Here is a 14,843-nt window from a genome sequence, read left to right as displayed (position 1 = left end):
AAGAAATACAATTCTTAATTCTTATGAAAGTCTTATAAATTAATTTTATACCTTTTTGCTTAATGTACCTGGAGAGCTCATTAAACAAGGCTATCATTCTACCTGAGCTCCAGTGGTTCCACATTCTCCTCGTGCTCCGTGCCTTCCAGGTTCACCCTAAAATGAGCCAAAAATATATAATATGTGAAGTTCATAAAGTCAAAGCAGCTTGAATCAGAAAAGTAAAAAGCTAAGAACTACTGACACCTTCTCCATTATGGTGGGTCTTCATTATACAGGAAGATAGATTTATAAAAAAAACTTTTAGAATATTGTTGATTGGCCTATTCTTAGCAACTTTCCAACTAATTTTGTTTTTGTCATTTGTTTTTTTGACCATGGCAAAAAAACAAAAAAATAGTAATTTACAGGCTTCAGCTTTATTGCTATTACTTATTTACTATTTGCCCTCCACTCTGACTTAACTGCTACTTTGTTACTAGGGTAAATGGAAGCATAGCAACCAGAGAGCCACTGAAATGCAAAATTCTATAGCCACAGAACAATAAAAATTAAAAAATAAAATTGAACACTAATTTCAGTTTTTCTTAGAATAGCTACATCATATTACAGTTATAAAATTGACTAACATGTAAAAGATAATCCTGTCCAGGCAGTAATGTTCTCACCGATAAGATTAAACTCAATTTTTTTTTTCATTTTATTTGTCTCATCCTTTTGACCAAATGTATAGCCTTGAAAGACAATATAAACATTACTTTACCTGTTCTCCAGGCACACCATCAATTCCAAATTCTCCATCATCGCCCTGCAGAAGAAATAAAATGGAAAATAAATCAGAAACTAAGACAAACATTTACAAAGGACTTGTCTATTAAACTGTTAGTCAATGGTCATAATGTCTTCTTTAGAATGAAGAATCTCAACTTAGTTTTTTCAGTGAAAAAAAAAATAATTTCCCTACATACTTCCCCCCGACACCAAGAAACAACCACATGCACTTAGATTTTAATAAATGCTGATACTGTAAGTGATATTGTCTGTATTTTTTTTGTTTAAAAAGTGTAAACAATTATGTTTTAGAATGTATTGCACATTGATGTACTGGTTTGCAGAGTTCAAAAGAATTCATATATTCAGAGATCCAAAAATGTTAAGCTAAGCTTCATTTCTACTGCCACATACATCCCATGAATTCATTTGAATTTGGAAAAAACCCCAACAAACTATTTATTGAAAGAGATGATGTCAGCATCTTCCAAAGAAGCTCAGATTAATCAGGAAAAGAAATGACAGCACAGATGTGGGGACACATGGTACAACCATCTGGAATTTTCTGGCCCCAACAAAATTAAAGAGAACCAAAGAAGGCTATATAAAAAAGAAACAACCAAAAATACCTTAAATGTGCTTGCAATTGCTTTCAAAATACCTTTTCACTGGAAAATCTAGCAAGGCTTCTTTTTATTATGTATTCATTTGTCAGTTTGGCAAATTTATATATTTGTTTAATTAATGTATCCTTTAACATCTTCATTAGAAATTTAGAATGCGGTTTGGAGACGATAAAGCATTTTTTTTAATGTTTTTAATTATTAAATTTTGTAAACTTAGAGCTGTTTACTTTTATATTGTTTCCTTCCACCAAGGGCTGTAGTGCAACATAAAAGCATGGCTGTTAAACTCTGGTCCCCCATGGAGTTGCTGAATGTGAATCTGTCCTTATACTGTAGCTGATGAAATTAATTTCATATGTGGTTCAGGGCACAGATCCCTGTCTAACATAGTCTTGTAATAGTTTGCAGGCCTGTCAAACTGAAAAGAGCCAATTTGGATAAACCACTGAACATCTTTTAGGGGCATTATCCTCAAATACTAACTGTGTAAATCTGGCATTGCCTGGATTTGTGTCAAACCCTAGATAATCGGCCATTCAAAATACAAGAGGGCCAGAATGCTAAAACCTCTTGAAACTGATTTGTGTCTCATTGTGGTATCTATACGATACAAATATATTACTGATTCTAGGTCCTAAAACACATAGAAAATGTGTCCAACACATAAAAAAGACCAATGTCATTGCACTTTGGGAATCATGCATTATGGAGAAATCAAGAGAATAGTTTACTACTTGCCCTATACCTTCTTTTCAACTGCATCCCATTTAACTGCCGGACAATGAGGGAAACTTGGGAAATGATCACATATAGAGAAAGGCATACTGTCCCAATTTGGCATAGTCATAGTGACAGGACAGATGATAAGCAATTTTGTTAGGCAACAATAAAACAGAGATACAGCGTACCTTGTCACCACGTATACCTCTGCTACCCTGAAATGGAAAAAAAAAGAAGTTGACACAAAACGACAAATGTAATAAAATAAAAAAAGTATATAACAATAATAAATTATAACTACAATATGCATTTTAAGTTTCTTTTTCAAAATATGTTCCTACCTTACAAAGAAATAGCTTTGTAAAGATCACTGTTCCAGAAGTGATCACCATAATGGACAGGACTGAAATAATCATTTTGTCTTTCAATAAAATGTATGTTTGAGTATTTGCATGACAAGAGTTAAATAGCATACGCACAAATAATATTATTATGTAAATGTCCTTTGTTATATATGATATGCACTTAAATTGGCATTAAAACATGTGTGCTTGCATGTGTCATCACTGAAGCAGAATATGTCTAACCATCACCAAGGAGATCCCATTCGAGGTTTATATAAACCAGATACTTGCCTTTAATCCCCTACGACCAGGACATCCACTTTCACCTCTGGTCCCGTTCAGCCCACGGAATCCTCGTTCACCCTAAAACCACATGATAATTTTACTCTATATTTAATATGGAATAAAATTCATGGTGGAAAGAGAATTAAAATGGTAAAGAGAAGAGAAAGACAAAAGGAAAGAACACAGAAGACTTATTGAACCTGTACTTACATGGCCACCTTCTTCCCCAGGATGACCTTGAGATCCCTTTATACCAGGCTGACCCTGAAAAAAATTTCATAACACGAGTCCATTAGATGCCCAGTCATATGTGCATTATTAAATATAGGGCTTATTTATAAAAGGATACTGAAAGTTCTACTGTGCTACAAGTTACTAATCTGTGACCCCTAGCAGTGAAGTGAACTGTGAGACTTGTGCTGGTTCTGCACAACACAAGTGTTGGGGCCAGTTGTAAATACCAATGGGTGATCCTTTAGGTAGGGTTGGTGGCAGGTGAGAGTTTGCCGGCAGTTGCATGAGATACAGGGCAGGCGGTGGGGGGCTAGGTGCAAATTATGCAAGATTTGCCTTTGAGGCCTACTAATTAAACACAGTAACATAATAAGTTAGCTAAAAAAACACACGTTCATCAAGTTCAACCTTTTATGTGTATATATATATATATATATATATATATATATATATAACCTGCTTCATTGCTAGTTGATCCAGAGGAAGGCAAAAAACTAATTCCTTCTGAAGCCTCTCCAATTTTCCTCAGAATGTCCAGAGACAATAATTAAAGGGCCCCTGCCACTCCTCACTCCAGAGGGAACATTTTTTGCACTTCTTGCGTTTCCCATGGTTTGTTGACTTGCACAATTTGCACTCACCAACACACTATTTACAGTCACGTTTAAATCATTGGACCCCAACAGCAAAAGGTAGAGAATAGAATTGCAATATCCATTGTGGATACAAATTATATCTCGCTTGTTTGAACTTTAATATATAAAATGAATGGATATATGCTATCTATAAGTGAGCACCATGCCTGGATATATGCTATCTATAAGTGAGCACCATGCCTGGGTCCATGAGCACTAAGCAAATAATCATAAACACAAATGCACGGTAACTCACTTCAGTCATTTATTTGTGCAAATTCAGCAAAGCAATGTGTGAGTAATGTAACCATATGGTTGACTTCTTACTTTGTTTATAATTCCGATCAGTGGGGTTGTTAAATGGCTTGTGCTAAAATCGTTTAAAATAGCGAACTAATTCTCAGCATTTATGATTTGGGTGTTGGTTCATGAACATCTGCAAAGGAAGTTTTTTTTATGATCAAGATAAATATCCAGAAGCTCACAGCAAAGGCTGGTACGCTATCCAAAAGTTAAGAGGTCAAAGATATAATTGGCCTTCATTTAATTTATAACCAAATGACTGGCCTTACATCTGCTTCAGGCCAAGAAATTCACATTCACTGTAATGTCAATAGTTTCCTTTCATGGTTTAAGCCTATGATTTTTTTTGTTCCTATTCCTGTTTAATCACAGTTTTATACTTTGGACAAATGAAATTTTGAACTGGCCAGGTGACAGAACAGCATACTTAAATGTTCAAGATAAAAGAGTGTGTTGAGTGGATGAACAAAACACACCAGTGTCTGCACTAAAGCTGCTTCAGCTATAAGATGATATTGCATTTTTATAGATCATATTGAGCAAATAAAAAATGGGAAAACAAAACTGCTGCAAGATTTTTCTAATCTCCATAAATTGATAAAAGCTGTGAGAAATGAATACTTGAATAATAAAGCCTTGGAAATGGCAAATTGATTTTCACTTTATATGCAGCATAATACCTTGGAAATGGCAAATTGATTTTCACTTTATATGCAGCATAATACGTTGTCCTCATACCAGGTCAGATAGACCATATTCAGTTTATTACATGGAAACAATAGCCAAAAAGTAGCCAAAGCCAAATGCATTTACATTGTCAGGGTGTGGGGAGTGTAGGGAGTGTGGCGTCTGTTACAAGGGCTGGTCAATTTCCCAGTGAGTTGGAAATAAGACAATACAGTATTCAAATATCTAGCTAACTGGAATCATTTCTATGGTCAAATCTGATATCCAAATCAGGAAAACACATATAACAAATATAAAAAATCAAGTGTAAGCTCCATGTTTTTTATACCCCCCCCCCTGCCTATAAGAGTTGCACCTCCCAACTCCGCAAGTGGTACTAAAAATGTCCCCACATTTAGCACACACACATGATTTTGACAGTGAAGGAAAGATGTGATGGCAATGGACACATTTTTAGCACAACTGCATCGCAACTGCAGTAGGTGCAAACTCAGTTGCATTGTGGGTAAAAAAACATACAAAAAAGTCTAAAAGTGAACACATGACTGTGGGCCATTAACAACCCCATTTGTGTTCCTATAATAATAAATATAAAAGAGTAATAGCTGTCTATATAGCTGTCAGAAGGGTAAAGTGTAGGTGTCCCATTGCTCATTTCCCATTATAATAGACTGCCAAGAATGACAAAGAAGCCCTGAACTTGCTATTTGTTTTCCTTCCCACCCACCCATTAAAGAGTATGGTTCAGTAAAACCATATTGTTCAGGGGTGCCGAACTGAAGGTGGAAAAGAGGGTCACACATTGTAAATTAGTTTGAGAAAAAGGCATATGTCCAACAAGTTCAATCTTTTTGCCTAAGTAGAAATCCCTGGAATAATCCATGGATTAAATTTGTGCTAAAGTTGATTTTGGTCATATCATAAACTCCCATTACTGAGGCCCTTTTTCTTTATACCAGAAAGACTTTTTGCAGACATTTTTTATAAATAATATCCATGAAAAGAGACCTTCTCCAAAACTTTAGCTTGAGAAGCCCACAAGACAAGGCAATGCATATCATTTTAAAAATGTGAGTCTTGGCATTAAATTGCTGTCTATTTTGTTTTTTTCTTTTGTTTTCTTTTGATTCACTTTTGTTTTTTGCTTTATTTGCTTTTTATTTTTTATTAACAAACAATCATAAATAAAGAGATTTTAAAAAAAATGCTGTCTATTATGTGAAATATGGCATAAGTGAGTGTTTAAGGTGCTTTCTATTTTCTAGAATCCTACTGGCAAAAGTACTGATATGATTGTTTCAAATTAGTGATGAGTGAAAATTTTTACCAGGTTCCTCCACAAAAAAAAAAAGACTCCGGAAACTGTAATGGGTGAAAAAATTGTCACTTAAAATAAATTGTCGCAAATTAAAAAACTGTTGTCGCCCTTGACTTCAATGCATTTGGCAAATTTTTCACCATTTCTCAAAATGTGAAAATTGTCAGATTATACAAACCTTTACTCCTAGAGTCCCTGGTAAACCTAGAGCTCCATCTTGTCCTAAACATTTACATACTACATTACAGCATTTCCGTTCTGCAACAGTATCCTGCAAAATACACAAAAAGAGGTATTAGGAATAAAAGTTGCGTATATCTATCTATCTATCTATCTATCTATAGATAGATAGATATATATATATATATATATATATATATATATATATATATATACATCCAAATTTGCACTTATTCTCAGTGGACTTACGATTTCTTTTAGCATTACACTTGACAGATCAGGCAGGGCAATGCTCAGAGGTTGCCCGTAGGAAAATCCTCTTCCAAACTCTAAGTTTTGCAGCTCTTTAAAATCCTGCACACCGTCAAGAGCAACGAATAACAGTGCATCCAAGCCTAGATCACAATAGAGAATGAGATGAGCATGACTCTAAGCAGCAATAAGCAATACATTCGTACTGAGCATAGTTAATATGTGAAAGCTGCCACAACAGCTGTGGGAACTCTAGAGCTTCAAGGTAATGGCAGCTCAGCTCTAACTTTAGATAGAAAAGCTTCTTAACAAATGACCCTTTCTATGATCTCCCCCTATCCCCCTATGAACTGGGATAGCCTGTAGAAAAACATATGTTTGGAAGCAATAATGAAATTTACACACTCCCCCCCCTCATCCTCTGGCAGGATAAAGAATTGGGGAACATGAACTGAACTCCTGTTCCCCAACTAACTAACTTAACTAGAGGAATACAGAGGTCTATTTAGTAGGTGGGTCATGCTGTTGAAGCATCTGTGTGTGTCTGTGAGGTGCAATGTGTAACTTTGTTAGCTCCATTCTCAAGACTCTATTTATCCCACTTCTCCCTGGAGCAAAGGATCTGAGATGTGCTGTATGACAGGTTCACAAACAGCAAGTATGCAGTGCCAATCAGTAAAAGACCTGGTTCTTGGTGCAGTGCATGTTTTCCCATCGGCAAAATTCACCTTTAATGGATCATTTGGGACAGGGCATAGACTACAATGGTCACTCACAGTTGCAATGTAGCCCAGTACTTAACATCTCCCTTTAGTGGTAAGTACAGTACAAGGCTCCAGAGCACCTTGTGTCCTCCAGTGATCCTTCCTTGCTTCTCCTGAATGATGTGCAAGGGTTGACAAGGGGCTGTAAATATCACAGAAATGTGACCACCTTGTGCCAGTTTGGCATACAGTTCAGGTCGGTGCCAGAAGCAACTCTCGGGTGCATTGAGGGAAAACAAATAAAGCCTGATGCCTATGGGGTGTCATCATAACATTGGAGCCATTTTACTAGCAAAGACATTAAAAGGCAAAGGAGATGATTTACCCCAATGTACTTAGATATATGACCTAGAATTAATATACTGGCAAGAGTACAAAGCTTTTGTTCTGTGTATACTCTATGGCAGTGATCGCCAAACAATGGCTCGTGAGCAACATGTTGCTAACCAACCCCTTGGATGTTGCTACCAATGGCCTTAAAGCAGGTGCTTCTTTTTTAATTCCAGGTTTGGAGGCAACTTTTGGTTGCATAAAAACCATGTGTACTGCCAAACAGTGTCTCCTATAGGCTGCCAGTGCACATAGGAACCACCAGTAGTGAATTTCAGCCCGTAATTATCATTTCCAGGAATCTTTTTCATGCTTGTGTTGCTCTCCAACTTTTTATAACATTTGAATGTGGCTCATGGGTAAAAAAATGTTGCGGATCCCTGCTCTATGCATATATAATGTGTAAGAGAAAAAGAAGTGACCTCAAGTATTCCACATAGAGTTGCACATGCTTTTCCATTTTCAGACTTTGGCAATAGTAATAGTAACTTTTATCCCTGTGTTTCTTAATACACTCCACAGCTATAAAATGCAGACACAGTAGTATAAGTGTCTGCAATAAAGTGTAACCAAATGAATCCAGTCTGTTCTGGATTACCAATATTTCCAGTATTGACAACTACAGTGTCAATACTGGAAGTTGCTTTTAACATTTTTATTCTCTACTTTTATAGACAAATAGTAACAATAAATAATTCTACTAATCTACTAAAGGGATTACCATTGTTTTTGTTTCTTTCTTGTAAACTATAATAATAAACTTAATAGTTTGTTTTTTTAAAGTAGAACTAAACCCTAAAAATGGATATGGCTAAAAATGCCATATTTTATATACCGAACTTATTGCACCAGTGTAAAGTTTCAGCATCTCAATAGCAGCAATGATACAGAACTTTAAACTTTTCACAGGGGGTCACCATCTTGGAAAGTATCTGTGACACTCACATACTCAGTGGGCTCTGAGCAGCTGTTGAGAAGCTAACCTTATGGGTCGTCACAAATTATCAAGCAGAAAATGAGGTTGGCCTGTGATATAAGCTGATGCTACAGGGCTGATTAAAATATAATATTTTGATGGTAGTTGCACTGGTTTCTGTGCTCTGATGGATTACTTATCTGTTATAATTACTAATTAGCCTTGTTTAGTGTCATATATATATTCTATGTATACATAGAGTCGGTCCCTAAGCTCAGTAACTGACAGCGGCACAGTATGTGCACTGAATCAGCAGAAAAGAAGATGGGGAACTACTGGGGTATACTGTATTTGGAGACACAAATCTTTATTGCTAAAGGGTTGAGGTTACCTCGGGCTGGTACAGAAGCCAAAAACACAATGTACAACATGTCTAGCCTACTTCTTTAGTTGTGAAAATGATATTGTTGGGTTTTTTTTAGCGCAAACACATCTGGAAAAATATTTGTGAATTATTTTGCAAACTTTTAATCCACATGTCTAAAAGGCTACAATAATTAGGGTAATGCTGTTACAGTATATATACTTTATGTGAAAGACGGACCATCTATATATAAACAACAAAAATACTTCCTATTTACATAACAATAAATTATATTATGGCCTTGTACTGTGCATGATTGTCACTGTATACCTTCTTTCCGAAGAGATTCAGTGGTTATCTTGAGTACTTCAGAACTTTCATCCAGTCCATCAGTGAAAACCAGAATAATCTATAAATCATAGTAATACATTTTAACATAGAGATATAGGCACTCCATCCCAATCTACTTCAATTAAAAATTACATTTTGTTAAGAGGTTTGTCAAAAACACCTTATCCAATATTTTGTGATATAAATTTAACATGTGTGAATCACTTTGGGGGTAATTTACTAAACTCCGAATTTATCTCATATTTTATAAAAAAAAACCCCCACCAAACTCCCATGTACGATTTGACCTTATTTATTAGTTAAAAAAAATCGAATGAATTGGTTCAGGAAAAAACTCGATAAAATCAAGCAAAAACCCAAATCTTTGGATTTTTTCTGACTTTTTGCCTGACTCTCTAGATTTTTTTCTGGTTTTTGCCCTAAAATTCTAGATATTTGGGTTTTCATGCAAAAATTGGTTAAACTCAGCCCAAACCACGATATCTTAAAATTGACCTTGGTGCCTCTCCCGTTGATTTATATAGGACCTTCACAGGTCTGAGATGGCGGAATTTAGGATTCAGACTTTTTGCGGCATCGGGGTATAATAAATCTCTAAAAATTATAAAAAAAAATTCCATGAAAAGTTCCAGTTTTTGCACCAAAAGGTCAAACCAGATAAATTTGAGGTTTAGTAGATAACCCCCTTGGAGATAATAAAAGAAAAAAAAAGTTTTAACTCTTTAGACTGACCTACTGTAGGTGGTCTGGAGTGCTTTGAAAACATTTCTTTTTCATGGGGCTAAGATGGGCAGATGCTGGGTGGAGGTTGACGTACAATGTAAGTACATTACACATATAGCATCATGGTGGTTAGTTTGTATGTTCTCCTTGTGTCTGTGTCTGTGCTTCCTACAGGTACTACAAAAACATACAGACAGTTTCATGAGCTCCTGATAAAACTGCCCTTAATGTGTGAATTTCAAGCTCCACTGAGGCAGGGACTGATTAGATCGATGTATGAAGAGCTGCAGAAATGTGTCAGTGCTGTATAAATAAAGGATAATAATAACCTAATAGGTTTCAGTAGAAGAAGCTTTTTGCCCTGTAAAGTAAAATCAACAGATTTTGTGAGGCAGTTATGAAATATATCTTCCACCAGGATGAAAGTCATTAAAATATTCTATTGAAAATAACGTTGCATTAGGAAGTGCCTTCAGATGCACTTACTTTTGCTTTCTGAGATGGTGAACCTCTATATTTATTCCAGAGGGTCTGAAGAAACCTTGCATTTAAATAGGTATCAACAGCAGACTGTTCAGTTATAAACTTCTTAATGACGTCCTCGTTGTACTTCTCAAAATCAGAGTCAAACGCCAGCCTGTCCTGCGCAGCAACAGCATATCGGAAGCGTAAATTAATCTGGGATCCTGAGGCACAGCTTATATTGCTAAGCGAGGAAATGCGTTGAAGCACCGGAGGGAGGAACTGCTGCAATTTCTGCTGCACACGGGGGACTGTAGATAATGTTGCTCTTCTTGAGTGGTCAACTGATATGGTGATATCTAAACTGCATTCTTTGCCTAAAATTCAGAAGAGTTAAAGAACAGTTTAGAGCAGCATCTAAGTATATATCTATATAATACACAAAAGCCATGAATTATAGCCTTTTAAACGGTGAGTTCTAATGTCATCCGTTATAAACGGTGAGTTCTGATGTCATTTCTATCACGACTCACTCAAACGTGTGTATTATAATAAATAATAATAAATAAAGTACCCCCAGTTGCAAAATATGAGGATATTAGAAGTTACCTCGGAGTTCCATGACCTGGTCATGAAACTCCTCGGTAACTTATAATATCCTTATATTTTACAAGAGGAGGTACTTTATTTACTATCTATCTATCTATCTATCTATCTATCTATATATATATATATTATATATATATATATATATATATATATATATATATATATATATATATATATATATATATATATAGATATATATATATATATAGATATATATATATAACATTTAATACCTTACTAATAGATTGCATAACTGAGAGCCAAAATGTAACAATCCAAAAGTTCAGTTAAATAGCTCATTATGCAATGTTATGCACTTCCTGGCTGCCAGTGACCCCATACTGTCCATCGCTAAGGCTAGGGCCAGACGGGTGCAGGCCGATTTAAGCCCCTCACCACTAGCACTATCTTACTCTTGCTCATCTGGAAGACTTGCGTCTGTTTCGCTGTGAAAACATTCAGTGGGTTTCGCCAAAGAAACGCAAGACTTTGCATTTTGTACCTGAATCCGCCAAATGTGTTCATGCCAAAGTCTTCGTAAGGCTTCTGGGGGCTGGGCCTATGAGAGTTAGGGATGGGCTGGGTCTTTCAGAGTTGGGGACAGGCTGGGCCTATGAGAGTTGAGGACGGGTCTATTAGAGTCGGGGATGGGCTCAGTCTATCAGAGTTGGGGACAGGCTGGGCCTATGAGAGTTGAGGACGGGTCTATTAGAGTTGGGGATGGGCTGGGTCTATCAGAGTTGGGGACAGGCTGAGCCTATGAGAGCGGGGGGTGGGCTGGGCCTATGAGATTTGGGGGATGGGTTGGACCTATGGAGTTGGATACGGGCTGGGCAGTGTTATGTGCTGGGGGAATTCTTATGTGTGCTGTCCCTCTGTTCGGAGTCCCCAGAGGCGTGGTGCCCTGTAAGGCCCAAATGGACCCAATTGGTCCAATAGGCCAATAGGAGGGTTAGAACAATGTACATTATGTGTGTAGCAAATGCATGTGATTTTGCCCTCCCAATTATTACTGGTAGCCTCAAAACAGAAACGAGGTGCCAAGACTCAGATCCTTATGCTGTGCACTTTTTTTCTGCTCATTACTATTGCTAATACAATGAAATATCACTTTTATATACCCTGATTTTCCCACATTTTACACAGATTTCCTGTGGCCCCTCAAATATATAATGTATAATACATTTCCCTGGTTTTACATATTCCTGAATTTTACACCGTTTTTTTCTGGTCCCCTGAATAACAATGGGACATCCAAACAGGTCTCCTCAAATACAGTATATGTTTAAGGAACCAACCTGTCAGTTATAGTGATCTGCTAAGAAAAGTTTTTTCCAGGTGCTTCTAGCTATTACCAATAGGAGGAGCTATGGCTTACATGACTATTGCCAGCAACATGTGCTTTTGGTCTTAAAGGGGAAGTTCTGCATGAGTATTGCAGCCATCAGGTTGGCAGGGGCACAGCAAGCAGATAGGCAGGCTGGATTTGTATTAATATAATATCAGTTCATCACTACGTGATGACATACACAAAGATCATTTTGTAATTGCGGCAATTATTTCTACATATTCTGGAATGTTGTATCAGGATAGAATTTGGGAAGTGACAGCACCGTCTTCAGAGCAAGTTCTTCTGAAATCTTGTGGTAATAATTAACCTTGCATTGTCAATGTCAGAGTATGTGGCACTGAAGGTGCCATTCTGAGGTAAGGTATCTGGTTTGGCCAAGCCGATTCCTGCCTGACTGTATGCCCATTAGACAGCTTGTAATGTGCTATACATATTAAAAAGAATAGCCCAGTCATAAAAGAGACATTAATCAGTAAATATGTATCCCTAGCATAAGGGATACACCAAATCCACTATTTTAGGATTCGGGTAAATCCGGAATCATTCACAAAAGATTTGGCCAAACACAGAATGAAATACAAATCTTAATTTGCCTATGCAAATTAAGGAAATGAGAGGCGAAAAGAGCTAACCAGTTTTACTTCCTTTTTTGTGTGACAAAAAGTCACTTGATTTTCTGGATTCAGTTCCAGGGTCGGACTGGGGGGCCCGGGGCCCACCAGGACTGTTGTCCAGGGCCCCCCTCCAGCCCCCCCCGCCCCCTCATGCACGAACAGCACGGCACCACAGCATGAGCTGACTGCGCCAAAAAAAATAATTATTATGTAGAGGGGAGGGGGGTCTTCTGGAGAAGGGGTCTAGCCCGCCAGGCCAGCCGACACTGTTCAGTTCGGTCAGGCACTTGGATTCTGCCAAATCCTGCTATAAAATGCCAAATCCTGGCAGAATTCCAAACCAAATCCTGGATTTGGTGCATCCCTACCTAGCATACAAGTATTAATTGTGTTTATAGGCCAGTCTTACTGTGCAGGGTAATATTACAGAGATTTAGGCAGAGCTGGGGAAAGGCATTTGGATATAGATGAGGACAATGGCTAAGCTTAGGATCTGCTACTTCGGAGAATGGGCAGAATTGGAGTTGGGGATGGAAGAGGGTTTCGGCAGTGGATAGGCAAAAGACTTGGTCAGAACTGGGGAACTGCAATTGAACTGGGGAACTGTCATTGAGATGGCTCAATGACTGGATAAAGAACTTGAGCAGTGCTGGGTCAGGGGTAGGCACTGAGCATGGTGAGGACTGGGGCAGGGTTTAAGCAGAGTAGACTTGGAGCAGTAGATAAGCAGAGGATTTGGGAAGAACCTGCACAGTAGATTGCTTGTAGTACACACATTATGTTCATGCACGTCAGCTCACATTTCTCGTGCTTTCAGATTGCTCTTTTAGTGTTTAGAAGAGTGTACAGGTTCATTTATAAAGGTGTAGGCACAAGTGCAGTGAGTTGTTTTAATCATTTCTCTTCAGTTGTGCACAAATATCAATGGACAATTCAAGCAATGTTTGTAAACAGTCTCAGTAAAGCTCTGCATAAATGTGTCAGCACTATATATATCACCAATAATAATAGAATTATAATGCTATTGTACATTACGAGGGTTACTAAAAGTAACACAATGTAGTTTGTCAAGAAAAATCTAGTGTGGTGCAACAGCGCCACCTATTTGATTTTTTCATTATTACGATTTCAAATTGTTCGTGCAATTGGCCCCCTATGTAGCCATGTCCAACAGTCAATTGATTCCCAAAGTGAATGTCCAGCAGCTGCTTTAAGGCTTGCCCAGTAAACAGCTGCTCGGTTGTCACTTGCTGAATTATTATTTTGCAATATTCTGCAATAGATTGCTTTAATGTGGATGTTTACAATGACCCCAAAGTCTTGGATGCCTCTTTATTTACACAATGTTCTAATTTAATTCTCAGTTCTAACTATGAGGTTGCAATAAAAAGCATTCACACAAAACAGAAGGAAAAAAATTACCTTTTAAATCCTTTTGAAGGAAATATTGTAAATGCACCTGCTCCATGGTTACCTCTTTGGCTTTGGAGCAGGTCAAGGACCTGCATCACTATTGCAGAGAGTGCGTTTGCATTTTAAATAAAGGAAATTTAGCTCTTAAAGTTACCAGAGGTGGCTTTTTGTCACCCCTGGTAACTGGCTGCTCACTGCCACCTGAAGAGAGGTTCTCACAATGGGGCAAATTCACTAAGGCGCGAAGCGCCGAACGCTAGCGTTTTTTCGCTAGCGTTCCGCATTTTCGCTACTGCGCAAATTCACTAACGAATGCTGGCGTAGTTTCGCTAGTGTTACTTCGCAACCTTACGCCAGGCGCATTTTCGCTAGCGACGAAACTACGCAAATTCACTAACTTGCGCAGTGTAGCGAACGCTACCTTTTACGCTAGACTTCCTTCGCCACCTCAGACCTGGCGAAGCGCAATAGAGTAGATAGGGATTGTTTCAAAAAAAGTCAAAATTTTTTCTAAGTCCCAAAAAACGCTGGCGTGTTTTCTACATGATGGCTGATAGGCTGAAAAAGATCGAAATTTTTTTGGGGCTCCCC

At 37.6% G+C, this 14,843-nt stretch overlaps 1 protein-coding gene across 2 annotated transcripts in view; it reads right to left on the bottom strand.

The window, feature by feature from the left end:
* The window catches only part of col6a5.S (collagen type VI alpha 5 chain S homeolog), a 95,766-nt gene that overhangs the window by 38,906 nt on the left and 42,017 nt on the right, over positions 1-14,843 (bottom strand). For both annotated transcript variants that reach the window (XM_041567540.1, XM_041567539.1), the window contains exons 11-19: positions 10,290-10,642; positions 9,060-9,138; positions 6,353-6,498; positions 6,102-6,194; positions 2,957-3,010; positions 2,753-2,824; positions 2,306-2,332; positions 764-808; positions 103-156 (exon numbers count right to left, since the gene is read on the bottom strand). In XM_041567540.1, coding sequence (XP_041423474.1) covers positions 103-156; positions 764-808; positions 2,306-2,332; positions 2,753-2,824; positions 2,957-3,010; positions 6,102-6,194; positions 6,353-6,498; positions 9,060-9,138; positions 10,290-10,642 — 923 coding nt within the window. The remainder of the gene's footprint in view (positions 1-102; positions 157-763; positions 809-2,305; positions 2,333-2,752; positions 2,825-2,956; positions 3,011-6,101; positions 6,195-6,352; positions 6,499-9,059; positions 9,139-10,289; positions 10,643-14,843) is intronic.

Source organism: Xenopus laevis, chromosome 6S, assembly GCF_017654675.1.
Source record: "Xenopus laevis strain J_2021 chromosome 6S, Xenopus_laevis_v10.1, whole genome shotgun sequence".
Lineage (NCBI taxonomy): Eukaryota > Metazoa > Chordata > Amphibia > Anura > Pipidae > Xenopus > Xenopus laevis.
The sequence above is the reverse complement of the archived record's forward strand: the minus strand, read 5'-3'. Positions and strand labels throughout refer to the sequence as shown.